The sequence below is a fragment of the Ambystoma mexicanum genome, chromosome 1q (assembly GCF_040938575.1).
Source record: "Ambystoma mexicanum isolate Mex_15411 chromosome 1q, UKY_AmexF1_1, whole genome shotgun sequence".
NCBI lineage: Eukaryota > Metazoa > Chordata > Amphibia > Caudata > Ambystomatidae > Ambystoma > Ambystoma mexicanum.
Genome location: NC_090922.1, coordinates 33,069,942 through 33,083,217, shown reverse-complemented (window position 1 = coordinate 33,083,217; position 13,276 = coordinate 33,069,942). Strand labels below are relative to the sequence as shown.

At 47.6% G+C, this 13,276-nt stretch overlaps 1 protein-coding gene across 2 annotated transcripts in view; it reads left to right on the top strand.

Annotated features, from left to right (window-relative positions):
* The window catches only part of ZNF507 (zinc finger protein 507), a 374,177-nt gene that overhangs the window by 166,499 nt on the left and 194,402 nt on the right, over window positions 1-13,276 (top strand). For both annotated transcript variants that reach the window (XM_069635452.1, XM_069635453.1), the window contains exon 3: window positions 4,256-4,370. In XM_069635452.1, coding sequence (XP_069491553.1) covers window positions 4,256-4,370 — 115 coding nt within the window. The remainder of the gene's footprint in view (window positions 1-4,255; window positions 4,371-13,276) is intronic.

The following is a 13,276-nucleotide window of genomic DNA, read 5'->3' as shown; positions in this document are numbered from 1 at the left end:
CACCAAGATCTGGGTTACCTAGACCCCTGAGCTCCCTCCCTCTCCCTCTTGGGATGTGATGGGTTTCTTCCTTGTGGCTCACCTTTGCTTTTAGTTGGATGCACTCTCCATCCTGCTCTCTGCAGGGGCGCTGATCTTCTGGGAGGGATTCGTAGCCCTCCTATTGGAGTTATGTTGGCCAATGCCTAATTAGCCAAAGTTCAATGTTCCATGCTGTTCCGACTTCACAGCGTGTGCTGCAGTGTATGTTGCATAGTTCAATATCCAGTTACTTCACTAGCTGTGGAACCCGAACAGACTTGGGTAAGTGCGCCTCATTATAAGCGCCACGTAAGGATTTAAGTGCACAGTTCATAATACAGTTCTTTACTGTCTTTCAGATGCTGCCGAAGTGCTGCAAACACCAGAAGGTACCTTAGGTAAATATGCGCAGCGTGGTAAAGAGCTGCGTAGGGGGCTTTGCTAGCGCTGATTTAAAGTTTCTCTTTCTTTGCAGGAGCCAATGGAGCTGGTGAACGTTTGCACTAGGAGCTGGGATGAGATTCGGAGGTCCAGTGAGTATGCGCAGCGTTGCTGAGATCCGCGAGCACTGAGTAATGTTCTTCGTTTCTTTTACAGGGTCCAGAGGAGTTCCACGCCTCGAGTCGGAAAGTAGAGTGCTGTTCGGTAAGTGCACGCGGTGTAGTTGGATCCCGCTGACTTTGACTGACTTGCCTTTTTCTTGCGCAGGTGTCTGCCCGGAGCTGCTGGATCTCCCAAAGGAGCGCCGTGATGAAGAATCCGGAACTGGATAAACGTAGAAGCTGAAAGCACGTGGACTGACAGGAGCACGGTGAGTGTGTTGCTTATGCAGCTTACAGAAAGCAACACGAAGCGCTGGAGAAACCTTGGGCGTGGCTTATATAGCCAGCCACGCCCGAACACTAGAGTGCTCATGAGTTTCCATACACTTCCTTTCTGGCAACAGGAAATGGTTGTGAAATGAGCAGGAAATGACTGAAATAAACAGGATGCAAATGCTAACCAGGGGAAGCCTACCGACTAGGGGTGTTTGTGTGTGCCAGGCCTGCCAAGCTCTTACCTACCTTGCCCCAGCTACATACCCGCTAGTCATGACAATAGGAGAGAGAAAGCCGACAATGTAGCGAATCCATAGGTCAGGTGTGTTAACAAAGACGAGTATTTGAGTGATGGTCTCTGTTGCAGAAGCTGTGACACAGGTGTCGGCAGTAGAAAGGACTGGGTTGGTGGCCAGTGTGTCCTTCTCAAGTTTCTTCCGGCCAGATTTAGTGGTAGAAGGATAGGCGATAGTGAAGCCCTTGGAAAAGATGGGAGGGATAGAGAGTGACATGGTAGGCTGCAGTGGGGGACGGGGGAGGGGGGAAACACTTACTCTTACCAACTCTTAACAGGCTGAAGCACTGATGCACTTGGAGGTAGGGGCCAGAGAGGTGGTGGGGAGCACAAGTAGGGGGGGGGGAGATAAAGGCAGCAGTGATTAATTGTTGAGGTTGGTTTCCAATGGAAGACACCCAGGGTTGTGAGCCTTGTGCCAGGTAGCAAGAAGGTCGGGCAGGAAAGAGATATAATAGGCGAGGGGAGGACGAGGATGGTGCTGGAAGCCAGGTGAAAGAGGACTTTCATCTTTGATGAATTTAGCATGTAAGCAGCGAAGGACATCCAGTGATTGGTTACAGTGAGACAGTTGGTAATCCATTCCAAGACGTCTGTTGTGAACCAGGGAAAGAATAAAGATTTTAATGTAATTTTCAAAGAGGTGGTAGTCCAAGCCAATGGACAAGGTAAGTCTACCTAGGGCATAGGTGGAGAAGGTTTAGAGCACGTTTAGAGCAGAGGTACAAAGATTGATCCTTTATTGACGCTGGTAAGGAGAGGCATGGAGTCTGAGATTTGCGAGTTCCAGGAGATTTTAAAGTAATGACTGACCTCCCAGGTAGAAGGCAGTCCGGGCTAGAGCATATCTGAGAAACCCAAGGACCTGGAGAGCAAAGAGGTGAGCGTAGCGTTCATCAGTGCCATAGGCACCTGAGAACTATGCAAATTTGTAGCAGTGAACAGTATTATTAAGCATAACCTAACCAGCAGCAGGGGGTTCAACAGGAGAAGTATAGACAAGAGTTTGAAGTGGCGAGTATCGGAGAGGAAGTTGGAGACCTGCACGAGTGCAGTCTCGGAGTGTTTACTATAGAAGCCTGTTTGAAATGGATCTCCAAAGCAGTTATCCTCAAGATACTTCGTTTTCCAGCTGAAGAACACCCATTTAAGGACTTTTAATTAGATAATTTGGTTGGGGGAAAACGGCAATAGTTCTCAGGGAGTTTGGAATGGCAGAGGGTTTCTTCAAGAGGCATGGAACAGATGCAGATTTTAAGGAGGCATGGAAGAGTCCAGTAGGGGGAGAGCGAGTTAAGAACTTGTAGCGATGCGGGAAGGTAATTGGGACAGAGTCTTTGGCTGTTTAAACAGCAAAGAGGCAATAGGAGCTCAAGATGAGCTGGCGGTATGAAGGATGGCTACTAATTTTAGCAAGAGAGGTAGTGGAGAAGTATTCAAGAGTAAAAGGGTGAGGAGAAAGGCAGTTGACAGAAGGCGGTTGGGTGATGGCGAGAGGCGAGCTGTGCGTGTCACAAATTGTATGCATTTTAGAGGAAACATAAAAAGCAAGTCAGTTGCAGAGGAGGAGGTGGCAATAGATATATTGGCTTGGAACGTGTAAGTAAAACATAGAGGGTGGATGGGTTTGTGGGGGTGATTGCAAAGGTGCACGATTAGGTTTATGAAGTAGGAGGATTTGTTGGAGTACTGAGGAGGGCAGCAAGGGGGGGCTTTGTAGGCTAGGCTGGTGGTATGGGCTACCTGCAAGCATTGCAGATCATTTTATGTTTGTTCACCCTTCAGATCCAGCATCTGGACCTGTGGCCAAGAGTAAGCTACTTAGCTCAGAGGCACCTAATGTGCTCATTTGAATGTGTGCCTTCCTATGGTTCAACACCCTGCATGGGTTTTAACACCTTTTAGCTAGGTGCTGAAAGTAGCAAAGAAATGCATTGTTAAATCCCAATTGCCTGCCTCACATTTTCAGTAAAAGGGATGTTTATTTTCTTTAGTGCTCACCACTAGGTTGGTTTACAGCAGTGCTTTGTGGGTTTTTCTTCTAAATGTAAAATGAGATGTCACCTATTATTAACGTATATTTGGGGATGGGAAATAGGTTTTGATCTGAATCTCTCTAAATATTTGGGTTCACACCAAAGAATTTGTGAATACTTTGTAATCTACGGAATCCAAACATCAAGGCTCTCATTTGAAATACAATTCTGATTTACATTCTAAAACAGTTTGAGCTCTCCCATATGTCATATTTATAACCTCGGTATATGAATGTAGCATGCTCGCTAAGTAGTGCAATTACTTGCTACCTTGTTAAGGTCTGGCCGATCACGGTATGCCGTATTACTTCATATATTTGAATGCTGTCCTGTGGTTCATTAGAGCAAATAAGGCTCATTGCATATAATTCACTCTTAAGGTCTCTTCACTAAAGAATTAAAGTATAATGGTGGCTCTTTTCTGTTTGCAGGTTAGCTCTACAATAATACTCCTCAGTCAAATATATAAGGGGATCTTTGATATTGAAGATCCCAGACGATCGAATGTTGCATACACAGACCACAGCAGACTTGACTCACTGGGCCATCTGACAAGGCCCTGGGTCTTCATCTTTTCACACTTGCTGCTTATTGCAGCCCGTTTTATCTATTCTACTGCATTATATTTAGTGCTAGCTTCTTCTATACAAAGCGGTGATGCTCTTTAGGCATGTACTAAAAAATAAAACCACCTTCTTATTCTGGTGTCTGATTTCCCAAATAATGGAAGTTGCCCACTGCACATACCCTGAGACAAATTCTATTGACTACCAGTTTGATTTGCAAGCAGGTAAATGTGCTTAAGCACCTTAAGCAGGTAAAGGTGGGAAAAGCAGGCACTGCACATAAAAATGACCTGCAAGCTAGTGGTGGTTGTGCTTATTGGAATTTTCTAACTATGCGTAGCATTTTGGTACTCGGTTTTCCTTTTTATGTAGCAACATGTTTTATTACATCACATTATGTTGTGGTCCATGTGTAATGCAAATCCTGTCTGGGGTGCTATCCACGAATAAATTAGCATTTGCTTAACAGAAACATTCATGGATGATTCGTAATTTGTAATCTTATTTTCTGCTTTTCAGAGTCATTTGCGGAACCATGAGCGTGATCAGCACAGTCTTCAAAATAACCTACCAATACTGATTGAACCCCCTCTTGCTTGTGATGAGAATGAAAAAGAAAAATGTGCTTCTGAAGGTAAATGATTTGTGAAAGCAGAGTTTATCAGCAGCTTGGGTAGATAACTCTTGAGTCTTTTTTCATTCAGCATAAGCCCTGATGTCGTTATTGTGAAGTACTACTATTGGCTTATGTAACTGCTGTTTAAAAAAACCTCTAAGGATTTCAAGATGGCTGCCAACTGAGGAGGGCGCATCAGGCCACGCTCCGTCCTGGGGCTGGTACATGAGCAGGTTTGTGCTGCAGATACTGCTTTCCCGTTCACCACATTGAACGGGAGACCATGACAGAGCACCCCCGCAGGCAGACGCGACCACCGAGTGGGCACAACCGAAGGGGAGCTGTGGCGGGACGTGCAAGGGTGCGCCAATTGCAGCAGGCCACACGGTTTGCTGTGGCCTGCGCCGGAACACAGAGAGAGGGCCGGAGACTCTGGGTGGGCTCCAGTGGCCCAGAGCAGGTGGAAAGAGGAGCAGCCGCTCTGTTCCCCCCACCCATCATTGACCCTCAGCAGTGGCAATAGGGGACCCTGCGGGGTGCAAGACCCGCAGCAGAAAGCCTCCGGAGGCGGCAGCCAGGCCACTGGGAAGTGAGGCGAGGAGAAGTTCAGCACAGCGCCAACAGGGACCCCAGGAGGAGAGAAGATTGGTGAGCCCCCGGGGCCCGCAACACAAGAGCTTAGGCCAACATCAGCTGGAGATCACTGTGGTGGTGGCTTCACCATATTTTTGAATGGTGACTGCAGAGGAGCGGCGAAGGCGAGGTGAAGCCCAGGCTGGAGCGGTGTGAGGCGAGCCTAGAGGGGCTACTCCTCCAGAGCTAAATGGAGCGGGAGTGAGCTCCAGTTGGCCCCCCCCCCCCATACCATATAAACTGTGTGTAATACATGGACAAGCACTAGAGGAGGGCAATTGCCTCCAAGATCCAGGAGAGGGCCATGAGGGGCAGTGTGAGGCCCAGAGGGCGCACGTAGTCCCCACATACAGGAGCGGACTCCTGCACCCCTAGGTGGGTGATGGGGGCACCACAAGGAACAACAGGACACAATAGCGGTCTGCAATAGGGCCAAACTATGCAGGTGCGCACATAGAGCTTTGACCTCCAAGGAAGTAGCTGGCTGTGAAGGCATGTCTCCAGCCCCTGTGAGTGACTCCGGCTTTTGGGTGGTGGTGGAGTGGGTTTGTGTTTGGGCCGGAGCACTTGCGGGGAGGAAAGGAGGTGGTGCAGCGTCTATGCAGAGGTGGCCAGCTCCAGGGCCTGGAGTCATGGATGCAGACTGGCACTGCAGAGGTGGAAGGTGGCGCTGGGGGGGGCCCATGCCAGCTGTGGGGGAAGTGTGAGGGCAGTGTGACTCCCAGATGCCTGGAGCAAAGGGGAAGGGTAATCCAGCGCGATTAAAGAAGCAGAGGATTTAGTGAGCTACCACTAGGGGCAGTGGCGAGAAAGCAATGGTTGGAGGATGGAGAAGGACGACATGGCCCTCAGCAAAGATTTGAAGGAGTCTCTCAAGGACCTGAGGTTTGGATGACAGCCACCTTCCCGGATCAGCTCACATCTCTGAAAAATGACCTTAAAACTCCCTGAAGGAAGTTGGGGAAGAAGTGAGGAGCCTGGTGGATAGGGTGAACCGGCTTTAAATGAGGTGGTGAAGCATAACAGTGATCTGCAGGAGCATGTGGCAAGGGTGACCCAGAATTTGGTTGCGCCTGTCCAACAATCATGTAAAAGGACTTAGCGAGACGGTCCCGGATGCAGACTTGAGGGGAACAATCCAGCAGTGCTTTGGAGACCTGCTAACGGATACTACACTGGCGGCAATAGGAGTCGATGGAATACACAGGCTGGGCCCCAGACGGACAGATCGGGGAGCGAGGCTGCGTGACGTACTGGTCGCTTTGTCCTCATATATGTACAGAAAAAGAGCATTTAGAGAGCAGCCTGGGGGTAGGCGAACATCACAGTAAATGGGTCGATGGTTCAATTGTTTCAGAACTTGTGATCGTTTTGTCTCTGCCAGTGGCTCAATGCAGAGGGCCAAAAGGACGGGGCGGGGGGGACAGGTCGAAGCACCGTCGCGTGCTTCTGGGCAACCTCATGGGAAGAGAGTCGGCTATTAGTTTGCACCACATCACAGGGTCTGTATAGAGTATTTTAGCACACCTTCTAAAATTAGGTCCCACTCGAAATGTTCTCAACACCGCAAATAAATATCTCTAGGAGAACGAATCGACCGCCTTTTCTACGTTGAGAGTTAGCGACCACTGCTGCCTGCGAATTAATTTGTGACAGTATGCAGAAAAATCTTCACAGGTTGAATGCTGTGAATCGCATGGGGGCAAATCGTGACTGTTCGGGATGTACGATCTTGGTCATGTATGGTAGTAGCCTATTAGTAAGTATTTTCGCAAACATTTTCGTATCCACATTTATGGGTGATAATTGTCTGTACGATCCTAGCTCTGCTGGCGGTTTATTGTGTTTAAGTGTTACTGTTAAAATTGCTTCCTTTAATGTTGTTAGCAGCGCTCCCTTATTCAGGAACTCTTCCCATACTTTGAGCAACTGCAGTGCCAGAATTTGCTAGAATTCTTTGTAGAATTTAACAACCGGACCATCCACAACTGGAAACCTTCCCCGTTAGCAGATCCCTCAAGGTGTGCTCTGTTTCTTCCACTATTGTCTCTGCATCTACGGTTATGGCTTCTTCCAGAGCTGGGACTGCAATCCCTCTGAGATAGTTCTAGCCCCTCCTCCATGTGCACATCTGCACCAGCATAGAGGATCCTATAGTAGTGGGCAAATGCATAGTTTGTCACCTCAGTTTGTGATCATGTCCCCTGTTTGATCAATTATCTCCGCTATAGTATTTCTACCACCCATTACTTTGATCTCCCTTGCTACTAGAGTATGGCCCTGTCAATCTTCCTCTCAAAATCTACAAGCCAGTAATGGCCTGCTGATGTAGCTTATTGCTCTCTCTGCTAGCTTCCGAAAGTTTAACAGCTCAGTATTGAAAACTGTGGAGAGAACTGTAGGTCCCCCGTGATAGTCCTCAGCAAATCCTCCACGAATATCTCCATTGCGTCTTTTGATGTGCCTTTCGGGACACCCACTATACGGATGGTATTGGGTATGGATCTGGATTTGAGGTCATCACACCTTGAGGCCATCACTGCTGCAAGGTCTTTGTTGATGCTTTGGTCCTCCCTAATCCTATTTTCCGCCTCCGTAATGCAGCCACTTTCCTTCTCCAGTTTGGTACGGATGGAGCTGATGTTGGCAGAGAGGTCATCAAGTTTTGTTTATGGCGGCAAATCCATTTTGCATTCCTTCTAATATGAGGGCTTAATCTTGAAGGCTCGATTGCTGTGGTACCGAACTGCCCGACTCTGGAAGTTTTGTTTCGTGGCCCAGCCCCAGCTTGTGAGCTGGTATAGAAGTTCATTAGGTCCTTCTTTCTTTCCCACACCTCTAGTCATTGTCAAATTTGCTCTTATTTTGCTGGTGTGTGTGGAGTACTCCTAGTTCTTGATCACTGACGAATTGGCATGGTCTCTGGTTGAGGTGCAATCATAGGGTCTTGCCCGCCTCTCTCTCTATTGGGTGAATTCGTTAGACAGGGAACCCCTCGGACTAGGTACTTCAGTGCGTTTCTCCTCGCTGTTGTTTGTAGAAGGTGGTCGAGGTCAGTTTCCTGCTCTCGCAGCTCGCAGACAATGCCTTCTCAGGGCACCTGTCTCGGTAGGCCTGCATCGGCCCAGTGGCATTAAATGGAGGTGCTGGCTAGGCAATGATGGTGACTGCCGTTCTGCTCCCAACCCGCCAGCCCAGGGAGGCCGGCTGAATCTACTGGTTCTGGACTACTCGCCAGGATCTGCCCATACGCCTTTCCACCTCCTTACCTGCTGTGTCTTTTCTGTGCACCAATCGTGTCCTCACCGTGGCCTCCATCGCTACGCCATCTTCACTGCTGTGGCCCAGTCACCTGTTGCCATCCCCACTCTCAGCAACCAGGGACAGAGCTAAAGTGAAAGGCGGTGCATCCCTCATAGGAGGGCTCCGGCAACGGATGCTATCCTACAAGCGCAAGTCGGGAGGGGACTGCAGATCCTATGCCTTGGGGCCCAGCAAGCCTCCCAACACCAACTATGGTCCAGGGAGTGCCTGTAGTGAAAGGATCAAAAACAGGATTTCTGCTACCGGAGCTCCGCTATTAGGCAGGCATCTTGATGGCTGCACAGCAGCGCCCACCTGCTGTGGTCTCTTTTAAGCAGTCGGCTCAAAGGCTGTGATGAGAGGGGTCAGGGGTGTTGGACCAAAGAAACCGAGAAAAAGGATATGTGAGAGAGCGAGCAGATAAGGAATGGAGAAGGAAAGGGAAACCTGAACAGCCACACAATAGGTGAAGTACAAATGGAAATTGCTGAGAGGTGAAGAATATAACAAAAGAATACTTTACCCTGCCCATTTCTATAAGATAATCCATCACCTGTACATCGTTTGGAGAAAGAGAAGGCTCACAAAACTAAGGGTGAGTAAATCCAGAAGAGAGGTGGGCATACAAGCCTTTATGGATCCCCACAATTTCAGCCACTGATGACACAACTTTGACCAACCTGAAAGAAGGAGATGACTAGGCCTGACAAAAGAATTGTTACTTCAAACTATACAGGGCCATAAATAGAATTTGAAAGAAACATTTAAGAATTAAAAATAATAATGTATAAATAATAATTTAGCATTTATATAGCGCTACGAGCCTTCAGGCATCTGAGCGCTGCTTATTATTACCCACCGTGTGTGGTGCTCATTTATCGACCTCGGAAGGATGAAAGGCTGAGTTTGGCCCTGCCAGGATTCAAACTATCGTCAGCAGGCTCTGCACAGATGTCAAAGCGAGCTCTCTACTCACTGTGCTATCGGACCGGCTGTACAGCTGTAATATCCCATGAGATATTGTAGCTACACAATTACACATTAAAAGAAGAAATATTAATTGAAGTGAGGAGAACGGGGAAAATTGACTTTAAGGATGGTGTAATTCTGATTTTATTTTTTTAGACCTTTCCAAAGGACCTTTTTAAGAACAACCCTGAGAGCTGCAGTGAGAGAAATGAGAGGGATCACAACTTTAGGAGAGAGTATGGCCATCAATGAAAGGGCAAGATTTCATTTTGAAAGGAAGATTACTAAACTAACTGAAGATCTAATGGAGCTAAAGCAATCCCTCCTTGGACTTACAAAATAGGGCAAGGAGGGGTAAACTGCGAATAGTGAAGCTGAAAAAACATGAGGATGATAACTGCATCTGACTGCTCTGTAAACAAATCCTACAAAAGATTCCAGATGAATTTCAAATTGAGTGCTTTGTGTTGGATTCCGAAGACTGGAACCGGGGACGCCCCCACAAGAAATTGTAACTAAACAATTACACATTAAAAGAAGAAATATTAATTGAAGTGAGGAGAACGGGGAACATTGACTTTAAGGATAGTGTAATTCAGATTTGATTTGATTTTTTAGTTTTTTTTTTTTAGACCTTTCCAAAGATCCAAAGAGACACCTAATGGAAGAGAGGAAAAATATTGCACTGGTGCTTAACAAAGAAGGATTAGATGTAAATGGACTTAGCCTTTCGGTTTCTAATTCAGGTTAGCAGACCACCCGACCATTACTGCATACTCCTTTGAAGATCAGAAGCCCTAGAAAGGAAATATCACTCATAATCCAAATAAAACTAATGAACAATAACAGTGGCACTTTGGGCAGAGAGCTCCTATTCAGCAAGAGAGAAGAGGAATACAACCATAGAGGATGGGGCGGGGAGGATGGTGAAGCTTCCTGATGGAACTAGATTGAAGATTGAATCATTGAAGAAAGTTAAGATGCATATAAAGACCAGAATAATGTTTTCCTTTTCCTTTTCCCTCTTATCCTCTGTACATTGTAAAACAGGGGATAGATGATGGTCTGTGACAGATAATGGTGAAATGAAAAGATGAGCGAGAATCGATGCTGTGTAGCATAAAGTTTGCATTGAGCGGTGGATGAAACGTAGACAACTGATGGGGAAAGTGAATAAAGGGACAGTTGCTATTAATGGAGGTTTACAAGTTTAGAAATGGGACTTAAAGGAGAGAATCCCGGTTTAAGAAATTTGATGGAAACATTTGGATACATACTGAAGGTGCAAAGGGGGAGGCGGCCTGGGACAATACAGGACACATTGTCTTGGGTCAAATATGGGTCAGTGGGAGGGAGGGAATGAGGGATTAAAGGGGCAGGAATAGAACTAAACGGATTTGTGTTGTCACTGATAGCAGTAAATCACAGGCTGTCCTATACCAAACCACATAAACAGATTTGAAAAAGGGAAATAAAGTAGAGCACAAAACTAAGCTTTTGAAAGGAACTTAAAGACTGACATCTAAGGAAACAATATGCCCTACGTTATGGTCACTTAAAATTAGATGTTTTACTATACCTTAATATACAGAGCAAGAGACATAAAGCTGGAATGGATAGGGAGGCATTGCAAGATGCACATTGTTACCCAAGACCAGAAGAGACTATATTCTAGATTATATGACCGACCATTAAGACCTTTCTCTATACCTCTTCCTTCTCCTCTCTTCCCTGCTAATCTTACAGCAGTGTGACTGATGTGCAGAGGGCCTTTGTGTGTCCTCGGATCCTTAACCCCCCACATCTCTCCCAGCCGCTGTCTTTCTGCTGCACTTACTTGGGCTCACCCTACCCACAGCACTTCTCCATGAGCATCAAAGTACCTATCACTCGCTTCTCCCCCTTTGAACACTCACAAGGCATAGTAGGTTCACCTCTGCTTCCCCTTACTCATTGTTTGTTTGTACTATTAATTCAATTATTTATCCTTTCTGTAATTGTCTACCTTCCCCTCTCCCCACCCTGTTTGCCCTGTGGGCGCTTTGAAGCAGTTTCACTAATTGTATAAGCGCCTAACAAGTGACCAATAAAATAAAGTAAATTGCATGCTTCAGCGGCCACAAACAAGGCAGGATTCGAGTGGATTGGGTCCTCCAACGTATTCCTCATCTTAGATGTATTCCATACAGCTTTGCTGCTATTGGGAATTTTTTCCGGCAGAGGGCGCCGTGCGTCAATGTCGTCAAGTCGATGGTCCCTCGAAGGTCTCAGTCGAGGGCGACGTCATCAGGTGTATAAGTAGGACGTGTGGCACCCGTTGGCCTCAGTTCCGTTTTTCCGCAGTTACGTTGCTTCGGACATTCGGCGCGCCTCGAGTTCTGTCAAGAAATATAATATAACGAGAAGTAATTATGTCCTTGTCATCAACGCCGACCACGACCCCGAGATCGGGTTTTAAGAAATGCAAGTCGAGCGGCTCAAAAATGTCGATCACGGACCCGCACCGCAAATGTTTGTGGTGTCTCGGGGAAGGCCACGACATGGAGGCCTGTTTGAAGTGTCAGGCGATGACGGGGAAGGCCTTGTGAGAAAGGAGAGGAAAGCTACAGGTAGGTCGGTAGGATCGAAAAACCTCTAGCGTCGAGACCCCATGAGGAAAAATCTCCTCGACGCGAAAGGCATCGATCTAGATCCCGAAGCGATTCTCATCGCTCATCTTCTTCGTCGAAGAAACGCCATAGGTCTCCCTCCACCTCGTCAGACGAGTCTCCGAAAATGAAATGCCCCACAGAACATTAGTCTACCGAAGAGTGGGAAGCATTCAGGGTCAAGATAATGGAGGTGTGGAGAAGGCGAAGCCTCGGTCCGCGCCTTCTACGGAAGCCGGCTGGGAGCATCATTGCTCCGACACTCGCACGCCCTCGAGCCCGGGTGATCGTAAAAGGAAGGATAGGGAACCTTCCAGGATCCCGAGCGATAAACGCTCGAGTCGAGGTCACCGACGCCATCCGAGACCTATCACACCTCGAAGGGGAAACCGGCAAAGGCCACCTCGACGCCCTCGAAGCAGACCCTGTCGACGACCACTATGCCGCCGACGCCTTTATCGACGTCGACGCCGAAACCCTCGGCGCCAAAGGCTCCAACCAAGCCAGGGCAGCCAGAAAAAGGGAAGGAGAAAGTTACAAAACATGTAATTTCTTCAGAGTCTGGTACTACACCTCCTCCTCTCCCAGAGAAGGTTTTCAAGCCTCTCCCTAGGAAGGAGTTTTTCAAATCTTGACCTCAATTTTTGAGAAACAGGAGAGATCTGAGGAGGAAAATGTACCTTTTGGATAGGAATATGGCACCCCACATGTCCCAGAATGCTTGATCTCCGAGGAAAGCAGAATGAGGGATTTGGTAGAGTCTTTACACAATGCAAGTGGCATTGACGCCTCTCCTGAGAATGACTTTGGTAGACCAGATCCAGGAGAGCATGCCAGTCCATCTTACCGTCAGTTAATGACCAAGGTGGTAGATTACTTGGGATGGGCTAGACCACCAGCCCTATTCGTCCAGGGCGATTTAACAGACATATTGGACCATGGTCCCACTGAAGACCAAGTACTACCTTTTCACGTAGCCTTACAAAACAGGGTGGCCAAGAATTGGGAAACTCCGGATTCTATTCCTCCGGTAAATAAATCCCTCGCATCAAAATACCGCCCAGCCAGTGGCGACCCCGGCTATCTGTCAAAACATCCAACTCCCGAGAGTTTGGTCATACAGGCAGCCACAGCTTCCAACAAACTTGCGCACCATTCTATCCCTCCAGACAGGGACGATAGCGTGTGGATGGTTGGGCACGGAAGGTATTTTCAGCCGGGAGCATGGCATTCAAATCTGCCAACTCCACATGTGCCTTGGGCAAATTTTCGTACACTCTGTGGGAGTGCATCGCAATGGCGGCGGAGCACATACCAGAAGGGGAAGAAAGGTAAGGTTTCCTAGCCATAGTTAGAGATGGAAAGGAGGCC